At 37.7% G+C, this 26,706-nt stretch overlaps 1 protein-coding gene across 1 annotated transcript; it reads right to left on the reverse strand.

Moving 5' to 3' along the window:
* Positions 1-18,487: 18,487 nt before the first annotated feature.
* Positions 18,488-25,409, reverse strand: LOC129270915 (zinc finger SWIM domain-containing protein 5-like). Its single transcript, XM_064107043.1, has 5 exons — positions 25,400-25,409; positions 24,106-24,465; positions 20,143-20,291; positions 18,982-19,132; positions 18,488-18,666 (listed from the first exon to the last, which is right to left on the reverse strand). Exons 1-5 carry the CDS (start codon positions 25,407-25,409, stop codon positions 18,488-18,490), a joined length of 849 nt encoding a protein of 282 aa, XP_063963113.1.
* Positions 25,410-26,706: the final 1,297 nt, after the last annotated feature.

A 26,706-nucleotide genomic window follows, 5' to 3' on the forward strand; every position in this document is an offset into this window, starting at 1 on the left:
CACTTCTTTATATGTGGCTGATAAAGCAAATCCTATTCTTTCCTCCCTAAGTGGTTTCAAGGCAGTAAAAGTGGCAGAACTATATCAGAAACGCCTTTTTGCCTAAATGGGGGCTCCAAAATGGTGAATTTTTCAATAAATATGCTATAATGCAAAAGGGATGGGGTGATTTCAACAGCATCCCGGAAGGGGTAGGCTTTTCTTTGCCAGCACTTGTTTATATGCAGCTGATAGAGCAAAGCCTACTCTTTCCTCTCCAAGTCATTGCAAGAAAATGAAATTGGCTATATAGTAGAAACGCACTTTTGCCTCAATGGGTGATTCAAAATGGTGTAATTTCCAATATACATGATATAGAGGGGGAGGGGTTGACTTAGACAGCCCCTGAGAGGGATATTTTTCGATGTGCCAGCGCTTCTTAATAATTTGTAGCTGATAGAGCAAAGCCTACGCTTTTCTCTCAAAGTAATTGCAAGAAAATAAAATTGGCTGTATGATATAGAAACGCCCTTATGCCTCAATGGGTGATCCAAAATGGTGAAATTTCCAATAAATAGGCAACATACATGATATAGAGGAGGGGGTGACTTAGACAGCCCCTGAGAGGGCTAGGGTTCGATGTGCTAGCGCTTATTTATGTAGCTGGTAGAACAAACTCTACTCTCTCAAATTAATAAAATACTATTTAAGCACAAACGCTTTTTTGCCTCAATGTTGGGTCCAAAATGGTGAATTTCCAAATTCATTGGCAATAAGCAAAAGGGGGAGGGGTGACTTCCCCAGCGCCCCCCCCCCCCCCCCCCGAGAGGGGTTGGCTTCGATGTACGTGCCACTTCTTTTGATATAGCTGGTAGAACAAACATGACAAAGCTTACTCTTTTCCTCTCCAAGTGGTTTCAAAGTAATTAAAGTGGCTGTACTGTATAGCAGAAATGCCTTTTGCCTCAATGGGTGCTTCAAAAAATAGTGATTTTTCCAACAAATAGGCAATATACAACAACATGATATAGCCAAGGGCAAGGGGGGGGTGACTTCGACACCCCCACCCCATGAGAGGGTCAGGCCTTGATGTGCCAACATTTTGTTTTATGTAGCTGATAGAGAAAAGCCTACTCTTAACTCTCCAAGTGGTTAAATAGCGGAGATAATTGCATTTAAATTTTATTAAACTATACATTATACATATTATACATGTACAGTACATGTTATACGTATTAGTCTATGGAAATGCATACAAAAAGCGACATTTCTGAAATTGAAGTATTCAAGTTTGATACCTTATAAATTTGCTAAGAAGAATGATACAGAGTTGGAATTTCATCCACATGATAATAGTATATCAATAAAGTTTTCTGGAACATTTCAAGGTAATTCATTCATTTTTCTTAGAATTATGTAAAATCATGTATTTGCAAAATTTTCTATTTTTGGGAAAAAATGACAAAAAATGCAGTTTTCTACTTAAAATCTCAGCCAAATGACCTACTTATCCCCTATAAATAGTACCAAATTGTAGAAAATTTATTTGTCTTTCATATGACACTAATGTTGTGGCAATGGAATATTTATGTCAAAATCTATGTACGAAAATTCAAATGTTCTGAAAATTTGGCGGCCATTTTGAAAAAAGCGCCCTCACGGGTTAATTTTCAGGATACAGCCTGGTTACCTCATATATTCATATTCAGCGTAAAAAACTGGTCTAGAAGCACTATATGAAAATTTCTCCTTTTTCTTGTGGCACCTTGCTCAATTATAACCCGGACTACAAAGGAATCATTTCATACATGTACAGTATATTGGCTTACATTCAGACTACTAATATCAAAATCATACAGAAAATAATTCTATATTGCATGTGTTTCATTTACCAGAGATGTTTTAATGAGATATATGCATTAGCATACTTTCATTAAATTCAATTGATATATTGCATTAGCAGTGAAATGACCGGGTGTACATGTAATATCAAATTCAGTGTTTGATGAATAAAGTAAATTCGAAGCCAAGGCCTAAAGCCATGCAGAAGAAGGTCAGCTCTCGCTCCTATAAACCTGACCGGTCCAGCGTACCTTCATTATTCAAATGAGAACTCCCGCATCGTTAATCAATGGAGATACATGCTGCTTTGCTAGACTCCACGCAACAGTCACTTAAATGATTAAAGCCTTCCATGACAGTGTTTCACCTGATTGTTATCAATCCATTTCTTTGCGTAAAAAAATTAAAAGCAAACCTAATACTTCTTCTTGTGAGGTTGAATGAAGTTCTGTGCATCTGAGAAATCCCAATTTTATTTACAAGAAAGTTGGGTTCGATGAATAGTTTGACAGGCAATTTTGAAATATGGGATCTATGCAATCAAGTATAAACAGCACCGTACATCTGTGCTGGTTTGCACTGATCAATTTCTTAGTTTAAACCTAAATCAGTGCCTCCATGATGTCATAAAAGAATTCATCCATATAATATTGATTTGCCTATTCATTCGGATAGAGAGCCATTAACATTTCATTCTTTGTCCGATGGAAAATGGTTTGATAATGTACCACACAAAGCAACTGCGATGAATGCCGGTTGGCACACCGAGATTTGACATTCGCCCATGGATTTCTATTTCTTGCTCGGGCAGAAAATACAAGAATACCTTGCAATAATCAGATATTCAATAGGAGAAGTCGTACATGGGAAGCTAGCGGAGAAAGAGATGACAGAGACCTACACTACAGGCAGACATTTAGACAGAAAGCGCCGACGGAGGGAGAGAAAGAGTGAGACAGATAAAAGGAAAACAAAGGAAAGGGGAAGAGCGAGGGAAAGACGATAAGACAAAAAATGGTATTTTTTAGATGGAGGGATGATGAGGGGGGGTCTTCAAAAAAACTAACAACAATCCCTCACTATCTGTATATATGTTGGAAATTGGAATATTAAAAAAGACAATTATGATACCAGCATCACGCAAGTTCAAGCTCCTCCATGTACATAGAAATCTATGGCTGTATCGTAATGAAAGGAGTACCTGTGGGTGAATTCAATTAAAATGACAATAAAATTAATCTGAGTACTTGAGATAAGACTAGATAGAGTCATCCTGTGCTTCAGGTGCCCTGAGCCTGGGTGACAAAGCACTGTTATTAGGCATACTGATTAAAGCAGGCTGCAACGCTTTGCCCGTCGATAATGAAGTACCCTTGCATCGCAGCCGCTTTCATTTATTTGCAAATGCGTTGGACGTCGCCGAGTAACCGGAGGAGTTTTGGGGGGCCAGAGCCAACATTTTCACAGCGCGCCGTATTATCGTTAGACGCGATTTCCCTCTCCGCAGCCGTTATCGATGCCCCTCGTGTGACAACCGGGCTTGGTTGGGGAGTGATGTATTTGGTCACAGCGCTTTGGTTTCAAATGATAACTTTGGGAGGGCCTTGCTACTAATGCATGCACAAACAGGGCATGGGGTGGTTTACATGGACTGCGCATATTGAGCTTTCCACTTGTCAGCGGGGAGGGCTACAACCTCTACGACGGAGGGGGATACCTTTCAAGCCCCGCCGTCTTGGATAAATGAGAAGGCTCGCTCAAATTCCTATGATGTGAGGGAGCCTCCAAGTGGTGCATTATTCAAATGATGTCGAGATATAATCTGGCTTGAAAATGGGGCTGGATCCCGTGTCTAGTCTCCCAGGCTTTTTAAACCCGTTCCCAACGACTTCTTGGAATAATGAATGCAAATTCCAGTGTGGCCCATATCATGTGCAGTGGTGGGGAGCAAATCCTGTACAAACAATGCCAAACTGATAACACAAACTAAAGATGTCAGTAAAGAAGAAAACGGAGAACATTCTCCCTACACTCCTCCCTCCTAACAATACATCTACATGATCAAATGTTCTCTCTAATTTCCTCCTAATCATTCTCGGCACATCTCCAATGCATAACAATGAGTGTGCCACTGCAAGTAGGCATGAAGTCCAAATCATTATTACCAGCCCAAGGAATTGATGTCTGTTTTAGACTGTATCCCTCTGGTGTTGTAGACAATTCCTGCGTCAACATGTGAGAGAAAAGGAGAAAGAAGGAGAGGGAGAGAGGGAGAGAGGGGGAGCGGATATATCACAAGACCTTTTTCCATGCTTCTCTGTCTGGAGAATGACAAGCATATTGAAATGAACATGGACAAGGAGATGGGGAGACACCATGACAGAGAGAGAGAGTGATATAGGAGAGAAATACAGATAAATGGAAAGGGATGAGAGCTAGAGTCACGAAGGGAGAGAAAGCGAGAGAGTGAGGGAGAGGAGAAAGTCGAAAGGGAAAGAAAACAAAGGAAAATTAATGACTGAAACAGTATTTGTGTACATACAAAGTGGACTAATAATTCCCTGTATACAGACAGATGGAAAGACCAAGGAGCTCCTTGGAAAGACATACTTGAAAGTGTAAGAGAGAGGCAAAGTGGGAGAGAAATTATATAAGAAGAGAAAGGGAAAGAAGGGGAGATATTGAAAGGGTGTAACAGAGAGAGGGAAAAAAAGAGGGAGAAAGAGAAAGAGAAAGAAAGAGAAAGAGAGGGAGATGAGATGAGAGGAAGAGGCGAATGAGTAGTTGAGTGGAAGATGATAAACGACGACATTCTGAAGAGCCGTTGCTGCGGCAGCCCAAAAATTTGCACAAAATGTGACAGCTCCTCCAGTTCCTGCTCAGACAACTGTTTCTAAAATTATTTGCAATTTTCAGAGCTGAATTTGGCTGGATTTTTTTTTTTGCCTCGATTCCGCGATGGTGACGCAGGCTGACTGACCGTTTAATCTGTCACCAAAGAATACACCAAGTCACGCAGCAAATATCTGTCAGGAAAATGACACGGCCCACTCTTTAAATTCATCCTTTTCTTCAGTTTTTCCTATGAATAAATGACAAGCTGCATATTGGCAGTAATTGGAACGAGATTTACTTGGGATGTTTACAAAAGGAAAAGCTTGAGATGATTTGGAAATACTAAAATTTGAATTCTCTGGTTTAGAGGATATGCTGAATAATTCTCTCCTGCTGAGTTGACCTATAAAGGTAATATTTGGTCATACTTACAGTATATATTATAATACTGAGCCATACTTGGAGCCATTTATAGCACCCTTGACGAATCACTGCTGTATGCCGGAAGTAATATTTCAAAACGATATTCATATAAAAATCAGTGAAAATAACTAAACTTGCATAAATTAACAAATTATTTTAGATAGAATAAAGATACAAAAATATTAACATAATTCTTTTTTGTGATGAATACCAACAAGACTCAAATGAATATGAAGATTTCTTTGTGGTTGAGTTTTTGTAAGTGATAAAATGGAAATCTATTTTGCATATGGTTTAAAATGATATCCCAGGCAGGTCTCTCCTTACTCTCCATGCTATCTGCTTTTACATTCACTTCATGTACAAGATAAAGGAAGCAGAAAAATAGTCGTAATCAGAAAACGATACTACCCACATCGATATGAAATTTGGTCTTCCCAAAGGGAATTGAGCAGAGGTAATGGTACCTGCGCTTACAGAATTATTCCTGTTTTCCCCCTTTCCCTCTCACGCTATCCGCATCGCAAGCGATGATGAAGGAGGCTAGCGTAATCCTACCCTATTGGTGATAGTCTGCTTTGGTTGACAACGCGCACTCCTAATCAACCGCCGCACTCATGCTGGGCGAGATAAGGCTAGCAAGGACAGTCACTACGCGCTCGTCATCTTTTCCTCTCACCTTACGCTTTCAATCCCCTCTTCCCCCACCCCCCCCCTGATACCCAGACCTTCTTTCCTTCTCATTATTCCTATCACTCTCTCTTTCAGCTCCTTCAGTCTACTCCTATAATAACATTATCAAATCTCAGTCTCTTGTGCTCTGTTGGCATGTGTGTATGTTATATCTGTCTCTCTCTCTCTCTCTCTACCCCCTCTCTCTTCCTCTTCTTCTATTTCTCTCTCCCACACTATAGCTCTCATTCGCTCTCTCCCCCCCCCCCCCCCCCTCTCTTTCCTCCTTACTCACCATCTACCCCTCTCTTTCCTTTTTCTATTCCGTCACACTAATATCTGGACATCCAGTTACTCCTGAGTGACCAATTCTCGCTGACCGAACCGAGAGCGGTAGTAGTAACTGGATTAGGTTACCCCATGGATCATGATAGCAATAAGGAAGGGACTATCGCAGAATAAAATCCACATTTTTGCAAATATGCTGGTTTGGACTGTGAAACCCATCCCTTCTTCAAAGCAAGCTAACAGCCATGTTTGTGAACCTTCAACTCTTCTACACTTTTTCACTGTCAAACTACCCTCTCTTCTTACAACAAAGGTTGTATTTATATAGGCCTACTATATATACAAAACATTATCAGAGGTGGCTTAAATTTCACCAAGCTATCTTATTTTGTCCCATAAATTGTTAGTATTTCTGCTTCCAAGAAAAGCAACGGATGCTGTATTGTAAGATGATTATATACAAGAAGTTTTTTTGTCATTATTTTTTTCTTAATATCCTAATATCTTAATTTATAAAATCTCAATATATAGATAAAAGTTCATTGGTACATGTATTTTCACCAAAATTTGTCTAAATAAAATGGATAAAAATAAAATCACCTGAAATTTGATTGCAATGTTAATTGGAAGTCCAATTATCCATTTAGAGTTGATATACTACCTGCAGAAGAACATTTAGATTTTAGATTTAGATTTATTCATTTTCCGTTCACAAAGCACAACAAAATCAAACAATACATAGTCAAATTTAAAGTACAACATCAATCGGAATAAGGTATAAACAATGAGAACTAATCCAAACTAAAGTAACTTTGACTATAATAACTATATAAAACAGATATATTTGGATTCTCTTTGGAGAACTCAACTTGAAAAAATAAAATCATATGCTCAATATTTTTAGCATGGACTAAAAACCTACATGGAACCTAGATTGACCTGGTGATACAAACTAATTGAATCCTTCCACATATTCCTCTGATAAGTGTCATGTAGACCTGGTACCTGATAATTGCTTTAGACAAATGAGTGAGGGAAAATAGAGGGTGCAGATGGGAGGATAAAGGGTGGGACATCAGGGGGGTGGGGACACCACGGGGAGGGACGGAAGGGGAGGAGACCTGAGGGTGGGAAGGAGCAAAAAGAAAAAAAAACAAGCAGGCCTAGTATACTGGATTTAAACCTTCAAGATTTGATTTTAAAATTGATTTGAAATTTTAATACAAATCTTTCAAATTTGAACTTAATCCAGAGTTCGAATGGTACTCACCACAATAAAAGTCTATTTTTACAATTCCCTATGATGCTTGAACAAAGACAGGTTAATAAGAGATCCCAGTAAAGAAATATTGTGTAAAAGTGAATCAAGATGGAATTTGTACTCATTATGCCAAAAGAAAATATACAATTGCCTGTTGTGAGATGGGGGGGGGGGGGTAATTGGTAACTGGTAAATTAAACAGAAGAAAAGAGAGAAATATACATAACAGGTGGGGGGAAAATGTCATAGAGTACAGAGAAAAGAGAGGGGATGGGGTAAGCATCCACAGCAATAAAGACCAAAAATCATGGCCTGATATTCAACTATACATTCTGAGTAAGTTGGAGGAAATGTCGCATAAATTCGGTGCAACGCAGGGTGATTCGCCGACGTGATACCACCGCACAAATGGCAGAGCAATTGATGTAATAATTTGTTCAAGTCATTAAGAACAGATTTGCAGATTTCATTAAAATTCTCTGCATATTAATCATAGGATATTACTAATTATGCCTCAGTTTTATGGATATAACACACACACACACATATGGCTATAAACTATGGAGGGGCTGAAAATAATAATGTATCTACCGGTAGCGGAGAGTATAAGGGTAAAATTTAGGAATAATGAGGGGAGCAACTGTATGCAGAAATTTTGAAATATTTTTTCCCACCATGCATTTATTGTTCTCAATTATTTCAAATCGAGTAACGTACTATATTTCAGTAAAATAGTAAATGTGTTCACCATTAAAAATCAACACGTCAGAAGTGTACATAGGTAAAATGAATACATGTATATATGGAAGATGGCTAATCAAATTCATTTTCATTGAAAGTTATAAGATATATCATGATTAATGATGCATTTCAACAGATACTCAGTATTTCGATTTAAGTTCTCAATTAGTAATATCCTACAAAACATTTCTAATTCTATGTTTGTAAATTTCTTCATATGTAAATTATATCACCGAATTTGATTATAAATGTACATACTGAATTAGTATAACATTTTCTGTTGGAAAAAAATTGAATATGAATTTTAATTTCAATTTCTAAATCCAACACGCAACAAGGTCTTAGTTTTCATATGCGATACCAGCCGATAGCTTCAATCAACATGTTTGTCCAAACTCAGATGTGTTTTTTTTTACTTCTCATCCAAGTAATGGTTGATAATGGTTATTATCCATTCCCATTAGAATGTACACAGGTGGCGGAATTCTCTAGCCGCATCCAAACTGGAGTTTCTTTGTGCCCAATATTTGCCATCCATTATCTCAACTAATCTTCTGCTCACAATTCAGAATGCCGTATTTTCTCAGCAATAATGTAGTTTGATTATGCAGTTCTCAAAGAGTGGTATTTCTTGTATTCTGCCCAGTACCTGAAAATAGTCTGCTTTTGTCACTGTTATAATAATCGTCATCATCATCATCATCATTATTTATCATCATCATCACCATCATTATCATTATTTATCATCATCATCATAATTTCAGCAAATATATTTAGACAATATAAAAAATACTTATAATTCGGGGAGCAAAGAATTATAAACGCGTAATAGAAAATTTAACACTGAAATTTTTACATGAAATAATATGCAATATGTAGTGTTGATATTATGTAATGATAATGCGCTATAGCCATTTAACCTGTATTCAACTACATGTATTTAAACCTGTCATATATTAATCCCTTATAACACCACTGGATACTCATCAATGTTACCAGGAAAAAATAATCATCTCTTTAGAACCCATAAAGGGGGGGGGTTAAAAACTGCACGGATTTTCTGATTGTTTCTTGATTGTGCTTTGTAAACCATCACTTTTGTTACTTTCAATCTCTTTTCAGTGTTACTACCACTAAATGGTTCTATTCAATGCACCCACTTCTATCAAAACCAATTGATGGCAGGATGGACTTCCCCCAGTGAGTGTAGTCATTTTCGCTCCATTAGAAGAATCTCCCCCCCCCCCCTTTCATAAAGAACTTGCAACTTTTGTAACTTTGCCATAATGGCAACTACCATGGCAACAGGGCTCAGCAGCCAATCATAATCAAGGTTACCATGGTAGTTGCCATTATGGCAAAGTTGCAACAGTTGCAAGTCCTTTATGAAACGGGCCTCTGATCCATCTCTACACAGTAAAAACACTTAAATTTTTTCATACAATGCTGTTTACTGTATGAACCTCATAATAGTTGTTTAAAGGACAAGTCCACCCCAACAAAAAGTTGATTTAAATAAAAAGAGAAAAATCCAACAAGAATAACACTGAAAATTTCATCAAAATCGGATGTAAAATAAGAAAGTTATGACATTTTAAAGTTTCGCTTAATTTCACAAAACAGTTATATGCACATCATGGTCAGTATGCAAATGAGGAGACTGATGATGTCATCCACTCACTTTTTCTTTTGTATTTTATTATATGAAATATTCTAATTTTCTCCTCATTGCTAAGTGAAACTACGATTAATTCCTCACTGAACACGTGGAATTAGCATTGTGTAATATTATATGGTTCAGTCAAGTTGGTCCTTATTGTCAAATTTGTAAAAAATGAAATATTGCATAATTCAAACAATAAAAAAACAAAAGAAATAGTGAGTGATGGACATCACCGACTGACTCATTTGCATGTCACCGAGTTTTGCATATCACTGTTTTGTGAAAATTAAGCGAAACTTTAAAATGCCATAACTTTCTTATTTTACTTCCGATTTTGATGAAATTTTCAGCATTATGCTAGTTTGATTTTTCTCTATTTATTCAAATCAACATTTTTCTGGGGTGGACTTGACCTTTAAATTGTTTAAACAACATAAATTTTCATGGATCTCTTGCAACTTAGAATGGCCTTTTTAAATCTTTAACAACAAAGATTATTAAAGCATGGGTTGTTTAAAGTATAATTGCTGTAAGGTTTATATAGTAAACAGCGTTGCATAAAATCTTAAACAGCAATATTACTATGTATTAAACAACAGATCTTGCCAAGATATCAAGAACTGTACATTCCTTTTACCCATTGCCAGGTGAATGATAAACCTCCCAGACTTCTGCTCATTCAAAATAAGATTTCAAATAAATTGTAATTAATGCAACAGCGATCTATTGCAACTTAAAAGGGCCTTTTAAAACATTTGGGGGCAGATGAACTGTATCTTTTCATGTATTTTCCATCCATGGGTTGCGTTATACATCGTGATTGTGAAGGTTAGGGTTATATTAATGGATGCCCCAGAGAATCAGGATTGGATCAAAGCTCTTGATAGTTAACAAGAATCAGAGGATTATTCAACCTTATTCTAGAACCTGGCTACCACACAGGGCCATGTACAAGTATGGTTTATGTTTCCTTTAACAGAAAACATGAAAATCAAAGAATTCCAGCCCCGGTGGGATATTTTTGCCAATATTTGACATATATCAACAGATATCAAAGCCATTATCTTAATCTAATTAAACAAAAAGTCAATCTTTTGTCACCAGTGATGCCAGGTATCTTGACGACAACAATCCTCAACTGGCATTAATGTTATTAATTGATAATGACATCATAAAGAAAAGGATAGTTGTTTCATCTGAGATTCATGTTAATTGAGGGGTGGGTCATTTGCTAATAACCAATGATGAGCAGGCCGGTATTGTTATCCGTCAAGCGATTGCGGAGAGTTTGGACACATGGAAGGGTTTAATCACATCGGGCTAATTGTATTGCATAAGAGATTGTTGGATGAGGTTAATTAGATCATTTATAAAGTACACTGACTCAAAGAGTGTGAAAAGAACTCAATCATGCTTTGAGTTATGACAAGTTACACACAAATGGAATTCCTAAAAATTCATATTTACTTTAGACTTTCAATTTTATCTGTATAAAATTTGCTTTCTAGTTATCCCTTTTTACATTTAGATTGTCAAAATGTCAAATCTTTCTCTCCCTAAACACACAAATATAAAATGTTTTGGGTTTGACCAAAACATTATTTTTCAATGTTCAAACAAAATTGTAAGACTAAATTTTTATATGGCAGCTTGTAAGATGAAATGAAACAATATCAAAAGAATCACACAGACTAGCTCTTTTGTTTACAAGGAGATAAAATTGAAACATAAATTGTCAATCCCTTTTCGGTAATTGCTTGAGATAGGCTGCACGTGTAGCTGATTTGCTGTACAAGTAACCTCTACTGTAATGGGGTCCTTATTCTTTTACGTCTTGCTGGAATTATAAAATACAGCCGAAGCATCTACAGCGAGAACTGAATAAATGAAGAGACTCAAATCAAAGCCATGTGATGCTATCTGGAACATTGCCCTATACATGTATGTACTCAGTTGTGGCTTTGAAATAGAAGGAGGGGGGGGGGAGGGTGACACCAAAGTTCTCTAATGATACATTAGAAACAGAACAGCATAAAAGGATTTGTTTAATGTTGATCAATCTGACAGCTGAAACAAATAGTTTGAAGAAAATTGAGCAGCAAAAGATAATGGAAAGAGACCAATTTGAATAATTCATTATTCAAAGAAATACTAACCTACATCTGATATCAAAGGCGTTTGAGAAACAAAAGCGCCAAGGTATTTGTATATGCGTTCTCTATAAATAACTTATAAGTTGGTTCATTCCTTCAATAAAACGAAAACTAATGTCTGAAATAACCCAAATAAGGGAATATTAAAGATTTCTTAAAATAACAGAATGGTTGGTTCTCAACTTCTCTCACACACACAAAATTGTCTGACTACAGAACGGAATTTGAAGCCCCTGTTGTACATTCTGTATTTAATTAACGTTTCAAGATGTTCTTTTGTGTTCATTTGTGTTCTATTGTGTTTTATTGCATTCTATTTTGTTTCACAATGCCTTCATTCTCAACTCTCAATGCAAAATTGAAATGGTGGTCTTCACACCTCTTTCACGATCTGTTATCAAATAATGGTTGATGGGGCAGAAGCTTCATGACTACACAGATCAAACATGACAAAGTGCAGACTTCTGAACATTCCATAATTGAGCAAATTAGGATGTGACAAGATGTTCTTTGTCTCTGTCTCTTTAGGGAGTCAGTTCCTGAGAAGCCGTGATCGGTTTGGGTCGCGGGTTTCGTACCTCAGGAGGGGAGAAAGAAAAGCAAATTGGGAAGACAGGAAGGAACTGTATCACTCTAATCGGGGGACAACCCCTGATTCCAGTCGACAGCGAAAAGTGACAAGTGGTCCTGTTCATTAAACCAATGAGCAACAACTGGGGCCACAGCTGCCACTGACAGGCAATGTAATTATCCTCCAAAGAAGAAGAGCGTGAGATGTGTAAAGGGGCAATGTTAACATGGGAGGGTCCTTCCTACAGATATAGTCTCAGGATTCAAGGAAAGTATCAACTGCTTTATGAATCACGTTTGAACAATGCTCAGTGTTCTTCAAGAACAGGCAAGTGTTTCGTGAATGAACTTGACAGTGATTTTTTTTCACTGATAAATTTGCTCTGAGTCAATCAGATACAAGGATTTTAGGAGCTTATAACAAATAGTCATTGAACATCACTGTCTTTCAAGACCTATGCAACATGCTTTTAGCAATAGGCAAATGGCATTCTGAAGTCAAAGATTCACAATTATTTGAAGGAAACTGGATCCATTCCTCAAGAGAAGAAAGTGGCCTGAAAAAAAAAAAACATTCAGACAACATGACAATTTTACCACTCAGTGAATCTGGGTGAAATGAAATGGCAACCAGAACAACACAGCCTGTCAAGAAAGACTACTATTAGGAATGAGTGAATATACATTGTACATATTATAAGGGAATGGATGGATACAAGGTGCTGATCATACAGTGTGGTGCAGGGAATTTCCTCTACATACATGTACCTCCTTCTGATCTGCAGTACAATCATACAGTGGTTGAAAACTCGACTAACAACATAGTTGGGAATTTAAAAACTCATTCAGATAAGTGATCTAGACTGCATATTGCTCAATGCCACAATGTGACACCCATTTGGAACCCCTTCACTGATGTACAGTGTACAAAACAAGTGATTGCTTATAGTGATGGCAACTATGACCAAATATAGTATTTTAATATGTACAAAAATTGGAGTGGAATATAAAATGTTGCCATATTTCCTGTTCACATTAACATTAAATGATTGATCAGGGGACAGGAAAGAAATCCTTGTGTGAATGTCACCAGGGGGACATGTTTTGATGGGTGTGAAAGGAGAGCGAGAGGAGGGAGTTAAAAAGGTGGATTTATGCACCTTCTTGTAATTGTGCAACCCTCTCAATATCCCGACAAAAGGAAATCATTTTTACAGGACACTTTTGAAGAGCACCAGTCAGAAACCTATAGAATTAAGCAATCATTTTAGTTGTTCATATTGAGTCTTATTCATTCTTTGCTAATATATCATATGGGTGCTTATGTCTTTTACTTGTAAACAATCATATTTTTCTTATCCTTCAATCCCTTTCCTTGAAACATCTCAATTTTGCCTAGAGTATCCCAGTTCCCCATGTCAACAAGACAGCACGGAAATGACTGGAAGCAGGAGCTCACATGAGGGCGTGCCTTCCACAGAACCCTCAACGAACAAGAGAAAATCGGCAAAGGGGGAAGAAAAGCGGGGATGATTCTATCCTTGTCACCAGGGCTTGGAGGCGACGCTGATGCAAGCCAAGCATCTCCAACTGTGCCGCAACGACAGCTGATTCTTCTGCTTATAAACACACGCTTCTCGTTTAGATCCTCTTTCCCCTGTCTTCTGTGTCTCTTCTTAATGAAGGAGAAATCAGATGCTTGGCAGAGGAGGAGGAGAGGCATCAGTCATGATTTACGAAGGGGCTCTAGTCTTCATGCCCATCAAGTCTTGCCAATAATTTGTTGGACAGACTTTCCACTAGATTAAAACAATGTTAAAAAAAAATTACACACATGGTAAGAGCAATGCAATGGAAATGTTATGGTATTCAAGCAAATACTTGTGGTTTCCATATCAAATGAGACAAAGACTTTATCATCGAAATGTGCGCTATCGAGACATAATTGGATAATAATCAACGTGATAACATCCGCAGTCAAAAGACTCATGTCTGCAATGCAAGGTTCTCAAACTATACAGACAAATGACATTCGCATTAATACATTGGACAACTTTTTTTAACATTTGTTCAGAACAATCGATATCTAATCTCCCAGATTTTTAGAGCTCAACACAGACCTTCCTTCAGAAGGCTTCATCAGTCTCCTGCAATTTTCTGTCAAGTCGAGGAAACCCCTGCCCCCCTCTAATAATTTTACTACAGTTCGAGTTCATACATGACATGCAAATTGATGTGTGGGACTACACGCATTAGCGCAATGGCCTGCAGCTTCTACATGAAGCTCTCTGCGTTATGTGCGGTGCAGCCGAAGAGCGGAGTACTCCAGGCTGCTTCCTCACCCGACACTTGTCTCCCCTCATAAAGCATCACCTCCTCGTGGATTACACAGGAGACTTCCCACAATCCTCTCTTACTCATCCCTCTTCTTTAACGAGCATTGCGAGGAGCAGAGAGGCAAAGAAGAGGGCTGCTCTGACTCTCCTCCCCCTTCAGTAATTAATGCTCTCGTGAAATAGATTAATCACAAGCAAATGACAAAAGAATACACAAATGCTGATGGAATATCTTGCTGATTTCTTTGCGGGGTCAAACAAGAGGCTCTTTTCCTCCATTTCAATATACGTAGATACATTAAAAATGAGGATAATAACTCAGGGAACAAAATTCCATGTGACATTGCACCGGAGTGCAGCCATGCCTACATATTTTGAGATGTGTACGTGTTAATATTAAAGTTAATTGTTGTGAATTTCATCATTTTGCATTTTATAATTTTTTCTGAAACGGTATTATATCCTGCTGTAATTTGTACTGGATTCATTGGAGAGATCTAGAGATGCCATTCAAACACACAACTGGCACATTATCCAGAAAGATTTAGGTCACGATGAAAATTGCTATTGTGTTCAAATATTTCACACTATTGTCAAATACATTCGAAAGACACAAATACAACTCATGCTATATAATTCTGTCCCCCTACATAAATATTAGGGTGTGGGGCTGTACATTGCTTATTCTGCCTACTCCAGGTTATACATCCAGAAATCCAAAGTCAGAACTGTACAGAATGCTACATTCTAATGGAATTTCCCAGTGGGTCAACTGTGCTAAAGAAATTTGGCATTTCTGGGCTTGTTTTCAGCCACCATAATGGACAGAAAGGTCAATACAATAGGATGGGAGACTCATTCTCCAATCAACAAAATGATGAGCTAAGAGGGAAGGGAGTGGGTTATGCGGAGAGGGGCTGTGAAGGGGTAAGCTGCTGCCCATCATAATGCAGCGACAGAGGCCAACCAGGAAACCGCTGCTTGATTGCATGATCCCGCAGCGCACATCTCTTTCACTCTCCTTCATGGTCTTCCTAACTAAGAAGGGATCGTGGGGAGCAAATTGGCTTAAGGTATGGCGATGACTCGCAAGGGCTCCGCAGATCTGATGGCAGGCCGAGATTAAGGGCTCCGTGTTCTGGCCTGGCTTGTGTTAGCGCTTCAACGAGGGGATGCTGCATGGCCAGCAGAACTCGAGCCAGACAAAAATACACGGGGCTATCACGTCATGCAATGACCAACTTCCTCAGTTCTGCAGCCTTGCGTTGTGGGAGAGAGATCGATCTCGCCGGCAAGCTACCCACGTGTGCTCATGTGTCATAACCTAAACACACGCAGGCCTTTCCTTTTCTTCCATCAATCTCTGGCCAATTGTTTCTGAACAGAGCAGTAACCCAATTTCAATGCAGCACTAAATAACCAGCACGGATTTCAAGTTCAGTCAATTCTCATAAGAGAAACAATCTCTATAGACCTATATGTACATGTATAAAGGTTATGTGGATTACCACTGCCTAATACTTGAAGCAATACCATTCATGATCACTCCTTTAAACGTGATCTATAAATATATACTGTCCTTGTGAATACTACTCTAGAAACAACACAGACCTAATATACATGTACAGAGAGGACAATACACAAAACTTGTAACTAATTGGATAAAATTTCCTTAGAAATCTAAAGAACAAATATGACCTATATTTTTAGGAAGTACACATCAACAGGAAACATAAGGATTCAAAATAGTGTGAAACTAACTTCTATCTCACTATTCGTCTCACACAGAGTGCTGTACTATAAAAGCAAGAGTTATAATGCATTGCAAGAACGTTAGGGCTCACAGGAAAAGTGTGATAAACCGAAGTGTTATCTAACCATGGGCGCAGCCTGATTTCATCTCCTAACAGAAATACAAACCATCCTGACCAAAAATATCCTTGCCAAAAGCACCATATGAGCACAGCCCCTAATCGCCATACATCCTTTCCCGTACACTCAGACAATATGATTTGGGGTTGTGTGCCAAAATCTGATTACTCGGCCGTGCTCCCCTTGCAACAGCCTATCAGTTTTACTTCTTTCTGCCATGAGGCACGCACCATGGGCATTTCCATATATTGTCTTTTCCGTGGCTGGGCCGGTCTAATTAGAATCAGTGATGCTGTGGTTCTAATTCTTTATATTACGAACCTTGTGGACTACCCCTACGATCTCACCCTCATTTTGCCTTACTTCCCATTCCAAACTGCCTCAAATAGTGATTCACATGTTTCTCTCTCCGTCACCCCCTTGAGCCTGATAAGAGGCAGGAAGAGAATCACAATTTGGCGCCCTCCCACTACACGCCAGCAGTCCGCCAACGGGGCACCCAAACGCGATGAGAAGGTGATTAGGCCCACAGCCATCACCTCTCATTAGCCCTTGCTAATTAAGTCTTAATCAACTCTTTTTTTTCTTTCCTCTGGTTTGTGGCAAAGTCTTGAGAAAAGAGGTGAACGTACTTTGAATTTGTCACTCTCTCCTTCTTTCTCTGTCCGTCTGAATCACGATACGTAAGAATGGCGGTCAGGAAAAAGGGGGAGTTTGCGGAAGCGGACAGGAGAGTCCTGATGCCTTGTCATAGTGGGAATTCAGGCCAAACGTGTCTCCGCTATTTCCAAGTAACATGTGACACTGCTCCATGTGCTATAGACTAATGTCCAATGTCAAAAGACAGTTCTCATGGTGCTACTTCACATCGAAGCAACTGTCAATATGGTATTTGATATATTAACTTGTATTAGAACATGCAGTGTTTTTCAAGTTACACTGATAACTCTTTTTTCTCAGTTTGCTTTTGAGAATTGCATGGTCCTAGAGAACACTTCAAGGAAAAGTATAATAGCTAAACAATCATTAGGAGTGTACTTCAAACTAAACATCATTATTTGCTAGAAACTATTAATGTTTGTACATGAGCATATTCTCAAAGAATTAAAGGGCAAATTTCTACAAGGCTATCACAATCAGAAACTTTGCGAATTAAAGAAAAATCTTATTGATTATTAATGTAAGGCAGACTACAAATAAGATTAATTTAAGAACAATTGGACAACACACATCTGTAATGTCACAAACACAGTACCGATTCATGAGCCAGAAGATCAGGCAACTAACAAGAGTCTTGTCAAATCAAAAACATCTTGGGCAGCGCTCGGGACTTTTTGTCTAGCATGGAAAGATGTCTTTTGACAAGTAAATGGAAACAATGGAAATGAAATACCGATGACACCCATTAAACAAATTGCTCCGTCATGCTGGAATAGACTCGACAACCGGCTTTCGTTTTTGGCTCAAAACTTGCAGCCAAGAATTCAGAAATTGAATCTTTTCATCCCCCTAGGAAGTCTGTATTCTAACATTATTAGCATCATATATTGACAGGTCAAAGACTTGGACTCTGTTTATATTTTTCATCACCAACTCCTTATGAAGCATGCTTACGTCTGCGTGTTGGCCCTATACTGATGCCTCTTAGATAATCTAGCACGATCATCTTATTCAGTCTCTGATCTCATAGGACTTCCTTTAATTTACGCCAATCTATTTTTAAAGTGTAAAGCATTTCAAAAAGCAAAAATAGCAACTGTAAAATTATTCTTATGAACATATCAGTTTACAATCAAAGAAAAATAAATGTCATATGTATGATTAAAGATTATTTTGATTCAGATCTCTGTGCTCAAAAGACAACATGAATCTTCAACTCCAAAACAGAGACATCACAGAGGCTGGAAAAGGAAGCAATACAGAGACCACATTCTGTAGTTCTCAGGTACTGAACAGGTGGTTCTGTAGCAGTTCCTCCATCATCTTTTACGGAACAAGCAGGTTTAGGATTGTAATTTATATGATATGGGTCTATTTTAAAAATACAGTGAGAAAACAATCAACGATTTATAAGGATTAGGATTAATGCATGATCAAGGCCAAGGTTTTTACATTTGACTCTGCACAACAACTTTTCCAGGGAAGTCTTTGTTGTCCAAGCAAAGACCCTGGCTAGAAACGCTACAGATACAACCTGAGAAGTCCTGAAAACATTGATCTAAATTTCATATCTCTTAAACTACACAAATTTAGATCAATCACAATTTGAGAATGATTCTAGTCAATCGCAACTCTTTGTAAGACGGGGCCAAGAACTCTTGGGAACGCTTCAAGAGAGAGACTTACCTAGTTGGTCCCAGAGTTGTCTGTGTTTGTCTGTCATGGGCGTCCCCTGTTGTCTCCATAGTTGCAACCTAGGGTCTACCATGAACTGTTCTGTGATTAACGTTAACATGCGTGCTCCGTTGGAGTCTCTAACCCGTAACATTTCTCGTACCTGGTGAAAATGGGAAATGTTACGTTTCTTTAGAGAAAGATCACTGTTTAAGAAGAGAAGTTTAATACAGAAAGTATGGAATGAAGAGGAATGCCAAAATACTTCCAAATTCCATTCTGATCAGACTTTCCTAATGCACCAGTGACAACAAACAAAATTTTTTATAACAATGTTGTGAACTGCAGGGCCCTTTTCCATGAAATTTATGATGAATGATAACTTTGTCATCAATACCATGAAAACAAAAAACATTGAATTCTGTTGGCTCTTGAGTTACATTTATAGTTACCACAGTAATTGCCAATCATGACAAACTGTTTTATAAACTGTAAATTAATATTATTTCTGATACTTCGTCTTTACATCATATTATGGACATTCACTCACAACCTTATTAACACTAATTAACCCAACTTCCCCATGTTCAGTCTGAAATATTTCATAGAACAAAATTGTCCAGATAATTAGCTAAAATATGGAATGTTATTTTGCAAAGGGGGAGGGGGATTACACTCCATTTCCATGTACATTATTACTCTTTGCCAATACCACCCACATTAGTCTCTCCATTGAGACAAGGCTAAAGAAGACGATTGTAATACCATATTTAATTTTGCTGAAAATTTTATCAAATTAATTTTATCAAAATATAATTATAAATCCTAATATTTTTTCACTATTTATTCTGGGCTTTTTTTTGGAGGGGGGGGGGGCGAGTTTAGAACTAATTATGATTAGTTGTGAAATATCAGAAAATCATTCCACCTAGGCACTTAAAACATTCATATCAATGGCCCTTTGAATGCTGTTACTTATACTTCTTGTTATTATCAATATCATCTTATCATTATCATCACCTTCTTCATTATCATCAATATCAACCCGTATCATTATCATTACTATCATCGCCATCATCACTGCTCATCATCATCATCATCATCGTCATTTTCATCATCATCATCATCATCATCATCATTGTCATCATCATCATCATGTCTGAAGATTTTCACCTTGGCAAATAATGAGTTAAGTTGTTTCCCCGAGTCATAATAGCTTCCCTGCTGTAGATAGAGTTTGACCTGTTCTTGGACCTGTTCTTCGTCGAGATGCCAACAGCTATCGTCATCTATACTGGCTCCAGCTGTAGGGTCAGGTGCACCTGAGGCAAGCACAAATATACAATGTTTATAAAGATACATTTTTTTAGATCGATTTGGTAAAAAGTGTAATTTGCAATGCTTTTGAAACTACACTATCAACTGAAAATAAACTCTTAGATTGGGGAATGTTGAAGAAAAGAGGCCATGACTTACAATTAATCAGACTTGTAGATAGTTGATAACAACTGTATCACATCTGACAATTATAAACAAATTACAATTCACTCAGCTTTTACTTTAAAGTCAGAACTCTTTGAATTACAGACAGTAGGATTGAGTATTTTATAATGACACTAAAGAATTTCATGCAAGTGCAAATATTAAGACTTGAAACCAATATCAACAAACAAGCATCTTATTATAATCTTACAAATGGCTTCATCCAATAGACCAGTTCGTAGTTACTTCAAGGACAATTTGGGTCAAATTACCTTTTATTTCTTTCATTGTGATAGGCAGATTTCAAAGCAAGATATTAAGCATGCCTTACATAGCAGGATGAAGATACTGAATAGACCAGGTGACTAGAATAGCACATCAATGAACATTCTATGAAGGTATTTGTTGCATTTGTACTTTGAATGCATATTATAGCATGTTGTACAATGTACTTGGCAAACTGTGAAATACCAGTCATTCATCGACGCATTGTTGTTTTTTGCAGATGTAAATATAAAACACAATTCAAAAGAATATATGAATAATCCAGACATCAACGTTGGTGCTTATCTCATTAAATTTTAAACCACCATTGTCACTTTAGTACCAATGACCTTCCTCTGATCATGCGCAGAATCTTCTGATCATGCACAGAGTGGAACTATGAACTGGCTTTTAAGGGGTAAAATTACTGAAAAATTGTATGTGATTGGTATAACATGTATACACAACAGTTGGTGCACAAAAGTTGAGTTAACCTGGGAAATCCTAGGATTCCTAGGTACTGAACATCAATGAATGAATTAATGATCTATAGGATCTAAAGCAAATTAGCTTCACAAATTTGATTTTCCCTAAAATATCTGCTAATCCATGCAATTATCAAATCCAACGTGGCTAATATTTACACAACATTTGGTTGAATGTACTGTACATGTACACAAGTTGAGTCAATTTGAAAAATATCAGGTTCTTATTAACTATAAATATGAATCTATTGGATCACTGCAAATCAGCTCCAGTTATTTTTCTTTGAAATACCACTAATGGCTCATTAAATCCCAAACTCTACATGTACATCCATGGAAATGAAAGTAATATGCAAACAGCAGGAAATCATTAAATCATTTTCACAAGCCATCTAATGATCCAAACGCTCTAGAATTCCATGTTGTAATACAGCATTGCAAAAGAACCGACAGAAATCAAGGGACTTATTCTTGTTAGGGGATATTAACCTCATCCCAGATAGCATGCGGTAAAAAAAAACACAGTTGTAGGGCTACATGTACATGGCGTGTCAGTGTTCCCTCTGATACATTGTATTTCCATTATCAAATATTTCCCGTGCTTTACAAGTATTGTCTATTTGAATTCAATATCAAATAGCATCATCATCATTAATAATAATAGCTGGATTTCTACAGTGCTTCTTACAAAGGATAATAAACTTTTATAACTACCGGGTACCCATTCACAGCCACCTCACCCGGGTCAATTGCAGCACAATATGGATAATTTTCTTGCTGAAGGAAAACAGCCATGGCTGGATTACAACCCATGACCCTCTGTTAGAAAGACAAGAACCAGAACCACTAACCCAGTAAACCCACAATGCACCCTCACCAAGGAAGGTACTGGTTCCGCAAATGTTTTCACTATGGAAATACAGATAATATAATAATGCATTCCATAACTGAAAATATCAACACACCGCTCATGTTTTCATTGTCGTGTCAAGCCTATGGAGTGAAAAAGAGAGAATTGCAGCAAAGCGTATGAGAATCAATGAAGCCAGAGGAAGGTGGAAATGCCAAGGTAACGATTCATTTTACCATCCTATTCAACCCTCCTTATAATCAATGACTGAGCACAGAACCCTACCGAACACCCAAATGAAGTCGGCCTCAATTGGGTCACTCGTTTCTATATCCTCATTCAATCCACGTTTCTTCCGTTCCAGTTCCAAATCTAAATGAAGCACAATGGTTTGCTTTGGCGCAGTTGTAAATGGCTTTTATTTTGAATTCCACCTACTGGTTTGACATCTTTCTGTTTAGAGGGCACAAGACAAGGAGTTCACTTTTTTTTCTTGTTTGAATTTCTGCGGTATTGGGCATTGACCTAGAGTATTCAAAATCCAGGATTCCGGCGTTCATTTCAGTATTTTGTTGCAGGGAACTCTAGACAGGAAGGAAGAGAATATGGAGTATCAGCAAACGCTCTGTGAGGAACAGGAAGATTTGTTCTTCCGTGAAATTATAATTTATTCCACGAAACCATGCAATTGGGAGGATTTACCCTTTTATATTCTATTCAATTGTAGCAAAATTCAAAGTGAACTTTGACCAGAGTAACTTAAAACTTGAATGGATGATTTGTAAAACAATAATTATCAAGTTGCAGGAAAAAGCAACAATTTCTCTGCTTTTTGTACTCAAGGATTTGCAATTCCACATAACTGCATATTTGAATATCTAGTTCGAGTTAAGCATGAAATACTCAATTTGAGTCAATAATCCTACCAAAAACCAGCATTAATACTGCCCATATTCAGGATCAATGGAATTTCAGGACTCCCTGGCAATCTGTCAATTTCCATAAAGTCATTAATATCTAAAAATAGGCTCCCTGCATATGACCTACATGTACATACAGTACATGTATTACAATCAAATTCACTGCAGAACAAGTCACCAAATGCATATAAATAGAACTGGTGAGAGGCATGACTGGATTGGAGTTCAGATCAAGGAATGACAAGATCAATCTTCTGACTGTGCGCAACCTTTCAGGTATCAACATGCTACACCTGTGATTGTTGAAGAGTGGCTTAGCCCTTGTCATTTTCTGTGTCACCCCAAGAAGATGGAAACTAGCAATTGGCAGAGAGCTGGCCCGCCAAGGAGCAAGGAACATCAGTGTTTTAATGCACCAAGCTTCCTTGTTGTCAACGGAGCAGTGGATCTTCAGCGAGTGCACCAGCTGATCGAGCCATTTCCAGTAATTTCCTGCAGATTTGGTGGATCTTCCGTCGGCCCTTTTACCTCCTTCTCCTGTTTGCAGTATCAGGCAATGTTAAGGCATTTTGCTTGTACGAAAAAGCATCAAGGGTTGGCTCCATGAATCAAGGGTCATGTAGTAGAGGGTTAAGAGTGCCACGAATTAAACCTCTTACAAACATTCAAAACTCAAAACATAAGGTCTGGTTACATAAGTTTCACATAAATTTGTGACAATTTACAACGTAGGCCTATGACACTCTTTACAATCTTCTGCAGACCTTCGTGATAGTTATCACATCCTAAAGCACCACTTTGATTATTTTAGAGTATCAGATGTTTCCGAGTCTTTGGTTTCAATGAGAGGCTTTGCCAGGGATTATATTATATTGTCTGTTGCCACATTAAACCTAGCCATTTCACTTTCATCTCTGTTTTCAGCCAAAGAGCCACACTGTTTGTTGATTTGAAGAGAGGAAATAGAGGGTAGAAAGCAATCTATGTCAGGAAGTTTGCAGACAGCAAGTGGTTTCTCTATCTCATACTTCCTACTTAACTTTCCTTGGCCAAATACAACTACAGACAAAGACATTTAACTCTCCCTAGGAAGCTTAAACGCATAGATAGCACTAAAACAGAAGCCTTAAGTTACCTGCGAGCTGGTTGATTTCTGACTTTGACTGCAGGATCTCGTCTGCGAGTTTTTGCGCCGTTGGCAGGACATTTGTGTGATGTGCGGCGATGAGGTACTGAGCAAATTTCTGGAGTTGTTCCCGATCCATCTGAAGCAACGTCTCGGAGATGGGCAGGCGCAGCTGGACTTCCCGCGCCCGCCGGATTCTGTGAAGTGAGAGCGCCACCACATGTTGGCACCAGAAGATGTCGCGGTTGCCGCAGGTGCAGGTCACCGCCGTGATCTTGCAGCGATCGAAGCTTATCGATACCCTATGCCTCTGCTCTGGCTCGTATAGTTGACCGCTGGGTTCACTGACCGTACCACTAAGATGGAACCCTGAGGTGGAAAAAGAACAGAAATTGTAGAAGTGAGATCATGGTTTAGAATTAGAAACACTAACACAATTTCAATTGAATATCAGGTGTTAAGTATCATGCCAAAGGAGACACTTCTAAAAATCAATCTCTTTGATCGATAAGAATCAAAAGAGAACAATGAAAAAAGGAAACACCATGTAACATGCAAAATCATATGAAACAGAGTTATAATAGGCAAGAGAAAAAAAAGAATCGTAATCTGAACCCCCCAAAAAACAAAGAGGGGAAATAAGAAAATAAACAGCACCCAATATCATCAATCCGACACACATTTTAGTCTGTATGAAACAAATTACTGAACAAAAGTGATATTAATTTGTAGCATGCCTCATTCAAATAACTGAAACATACATGTATTTTGGAAATTGGAATAAGTCCACCTTGGCATCCTTTCAATAATTCATAATTCACACTGATAACTCAAATGCCCAATGGCATTGTTTTATTCTCAACATCGATCTGGCACACGTATAAATTGGTAATAATAGAGGGTATTGTTGTTAATTCATTGCCTGATAAAATTTGCATATTATTAGAAATCTTACATGTACGCCACATATTCCACAGTGGTTTTAGTTGGCGATGCATGTACATGTACCATGAAATTCAACTACAAGTACTGTACTACAGTCTGTACACCCCTAACTGTAACTTAATACATATTTAGTACTCACGCACTTTCGGTAAATAATTGCATGCCGATTTCATCTTAGCAAGCATTCAAATGTGGTTTGTAGGATCTTGAATAATTCATGATACATACACATGCATTGTATTGGTACTGCATAGTGCAAAAAAAAAAAAAAAAAAAAACACCATTATTTTTCTTCCTTTTTAAGTACTGCCATTAAGAATCAACATAATTTAATATCATTTTGGTAAAGTTTTCTTGCCTGACTGCATTGTATCGCATAGTACTCCTTTACTCTTGAAGTTTCTAATCGCCAAATTAGGTTTTTAAATATATATGTACATTTTTTGTACAAATCATATGCCATATGTGCAAATTTTGAGATTTCAGAGGTTTAACAACGATTGTGACAGGGTAAAATTTGTGGAGGAATTCCAGAGATTAAAATAGATTTGTACAAACCTATAGAAAGAAGCACATTTCAATAATTTTTCAATAATTATGAAGACAATAACATGTACGGTAATCAATGACATGACCTAATTAATTCTGATAACTTGTTGTATGATATCATATTCTTGTTTGTAAGTGATATTTCTTTTTGTGTTAGATATTATCCGCTCTCTCTTTCTCTCTCTTAACAATACATCAAAAAAGCTCCAATGACAAATTACTTCAATTAAGTCATTTAGTACTGCTTTACAATCAAGGGGACTGCACGAGGTTGATCTGCATAGCATGATTTATAAATCTAGCGCAGTAGCCAACTTCATTTATTATACGTTGGCTTGGGAATGATTTACTATTTTCATATTTGCATGGTAGAAGTATTCTCATGCGGACAATAACTCAGGCAGGGGAACGCAAAAACTATGATTTACTACAGCTGTAGCTTGGGGCCATGGAATTATTTGTGATCGTTGAATTTTTCAGCAAATCACTTTTAGCATGAATAATCATCCCGACATACAAAGCATATGTTTTATTACACCGGTAATTATTCTTTTCATCTGTTGATGGCAAATCTATTGAAAGATCCGTCTGGAATGGAAGAAATAAGAGTTGAGGAGAGGGGAGGGGATTGCCAGAAAACATAAAAGCATGGAGCACAATAAACCAGTATGACTTCAAAGCATCTAGACAGTATGAAATTATAAAGAGAGAATATCATGAAACATGTACATCTGGGAAAGCCTAGCGATTAGCAACTGCACGACTCAAGGCATAAACAAAATCAAACGGAGACCAAGTATAAAAATGGTTGCATAAACAATCTCAGGCTTTTAAAAACACCACCCTCTAAAGTTCATTCACTGAAGTAAACTTAACCCTACTTTTAGGCCTATGTGAAGGTTAATTTCTTTTCATTGTTTTTTTCCTTTTTTGTATATATCCTCTTTATATCTTGACCCTAAAATAATCATAAAATGATTTTTTTTCCTCCAATATTAAAATTGACCCATAATTTCTGAATCACTATTACGCTCAAACGACGACGTGTTGTAAAGCTGTCAAGCTCTAGCATGTCACCTAATCCACAACAGGTACTGTGATACACAGTAAGACACG

The sequence above is a fragment of the Lytechinus pictus genome, chromosome 11 (genome assembly GCF_037042905.1).
Source record: "Lytechinus pictus isolate F3 Inbred chromosome 11, Lp3.0, whole genome shotgun sequence".
Classification (NCBI taxonomy): domain Eukaryota; kingdom Metazoa; phylum Echinodermata; class Echinoidea; order Temnopleuroida; family Toxopneustidae; genus Lytechinus; species Lytechinus pictus.